Here is a 2,162-nt window from a genome sequence, read left to right as displayed (position 1 = left end):
AGAGAGGAGAAAGGGGGAAAGGGGCGAAGCATGGCCCACGCACATAGGTGGTCTCATCGGCGGAGGGGCGCTCGATCTGGACCAGCTTGGAGGCCTCGAGGCGCTCCTGGAGCTGCTTGGCCTGTGGATCGCAGGGGTGTGTGTGTGTGTGTCAGGTGGAGGAACAAAAAAAAGGCGGGGGTCGGGCAGGCACGCGGGTGTAGCCAAGAAAAAAAAAGAGCACACGCACGCGGAGCTCATCGGCCTGGCGCTGCTTCTCCTGCTTCTCGATGTTCTTCAGGACACGAGAGCGGGTCTTGGAGGAGACTGGGCCCGAGGGGGACACGGGCAGGGGGGCAGGGGACATGTCGGTCAGGGCCTGGCGCTGCTTCGCCGGGGGGGGGGGAGGGGCATGGGAGGGACGGCGTGGGCAGCATCATGAGGGAGGAGCGGGTGGAGGGCGCACTCTTCTTGAACTCGCCCTCCTCGGACATCTCCATGACCTCGGCGGTCTGTCGGGCGGAGGAGGAACAGCGGGGGGGGTGGGAGGGGGTTGTGTGGTGAGTGCCAGGGGCAAGGTGGCCGGGGGGTGGGGGCAAGGCGGCAATGCGGCGGTCGGGAGGACGGGCGCCGGACGACGCACGGGGCTCAGGGTCAGCGCATGCTCGACGGTCTTGAAGGGGGCCTCGGCGGTGCCGGCGTTGGTGTCGGAGCCGGCCTTGGCGCAGACATGGAAGGTGGCTACAGGCAGGAGGGAGGGCACATGCGTATATGTGTGTGGTGTGCGTGTGGGCGCGCGCGAGCAGCGGGAGGTGAGCAGCGGGAGGTGAGCAGCGGGACGGGGCAGGCGCGGCAGAGGCAGGCCGATCCCGAGACACGAGACGGGAGAGACGACGAGAGGGGCAGGGGCAGGGGCAGGAGCAGGAGCAGGGAGGGGGAGAGGTCGCACGGGTGGGGGTCTGGTCGGACATGGTGTGTCTGCCGGACGCGCTCGCGAGATGGGCGGAGAGAAGTGCAGGGGTGAGGGACTACTTTCCGTCGGGCGGGGATCTCCGCACCCGAGGTGCCAGGCAATGACCGGGCGGCTGAAAAAGAACGGCCCCCAGGCCGGCGCATTCCCCCCCCCGCTCCCCGCCCTCCCCGCCCTCCCCGCCCTCCCCGGGGACCCTCTCCTGTGCCCGGTCGCGCTCCGCCTCAGGTGCCCCGAGCCGGGCCAGGACACCACCGGGCGGCATCCCTCGCTCTTTTGGAGCTGGCCCCGGCCAAGGGCCCAGCCCTCACGGGCGCGCCGGCCTGGCCGCTTGCCAGGTGGCATCCCCGCTCCAGGGACGCTCTGTTCTGGGGACTCCAGAATGAGGGTCTATTTGTGAAGCACGAGTGCCGGCCGGCTGCGCCATCGAGGGCGATCCGATCGGCCGGGGGGGGGGGGGCGGGCGGGCAAGCGCGCCACAGGCCCGGGGCAGGGGGGGGGGGGGGCCGGAGCCCTGTCCGCGGTCGGGCCTCGCGCGGGGCTTGGCGGACCTGCCCCGATGGGCCGGGAACCTCGGGGGGTAGCGGTCCCCTCTCCGCAAGCACAGCTATTCGCACACATGGGAGGCCACCCCACCATGGGCCGTTCCTTTGGTATTCCGCCGGCGCCTTCGGTGGCCGCCGCCCGGCCGAGCCCTCCCGTGGGCCAGGGCATCTCTGGGTTCCCCTGGTCACAGTGGATAGCGTGGGATCGGACTAACACGAACGAAGCAACACCATTCCCGGCACACATGACACGAAGGTCAGCATAGGATCCCGTGCCCCACTCGATCGAGGGTAGGGTTCGTCACCTCCTTGTCCGAGGTCGTACCTTCCCGGGTGGAGGTGCTCCCCCTGTGCGTGGGGCTCGAACTCTCTCTCCGGGGGGGGGAGGGGCGGGGGGCCGGGTTCGCGGAGGGCGCCCTGCCCACACCGGCAGCCGGGCGCCTCTGCTCGCCGGGGGTGCCGAGGGGCGGCCGGGCCGGGGGCCACCGCACGGCAGGCCTCGGGCTAGGGCGGTGTGTGTGTGTGTGACTGGCGCTGTTCTTTCGAAGTGTGCGCCCATGAGTGGGCTCTCGGCCCTCCCCCCGGCGCGTGCGCGCCGGAGTGTGACTCAACAATGGCCAGCGGCCCAAGCCATTCGGTTTCTTTTCGGCCGGCCGGGGGGAGGGGGG

The 2,162-nt window shown here is 70.7% G+C and overlaps 1 protein-coding gene across 1 annotated transcript in view; it reads right to left on the bottom strand.

Moving 5' to 3' along the window:
* The window catches only part of H696_02615 (asparaginyl-tRNA synthetase), a 3,206-nt gene extending 2,186 nt beyond the window's left edge, over positions 1-1,020 (bottom strand). Inside the window, exons 1-5 of the mRNA XM_009496526.1 lie at positions 929-1,020; positions 623-720; positions 446-491; positions 230-306; positions 44-121 (exon numbers count right to left, since the gene is read on the bottom strand). Of these exons, the coding sequence (XP_009494801.1) occupies positions 44-121; positions 230-306; positions 446-491; positions 623-720; positions 929-950 (321 nt within the window). The 5' untranslated portion in view covers positions 951-1,020. The remainder of the gene's footprint in view (positions 1-43; positions 122-229; positions 307-445; positions 492-622; positions 721-928) is intronic.
* Between the last annotated feature and the right edge of the window lie 1,142 nt (positions 1,021-2,162).

The sequence above is a fragment of the Fonticula alba genome (genome assembly GCF_000388065.1).
Source record: "Fonticula alba strain ATCC 38817 unplaced genomic scaffold supercont2.4, whole genome shotgun sequence".
In the NCBI taxonomy this organism is placed as follows: domain Eukaryota; order Rotosphaerida; family Fonticulaceae; genus Fonticula; species Fonticula alba.
Note: the sequence above shows the minus strand (reverse complement) of the source record. Positions and strands in the feature narration are given on the sequence as shown.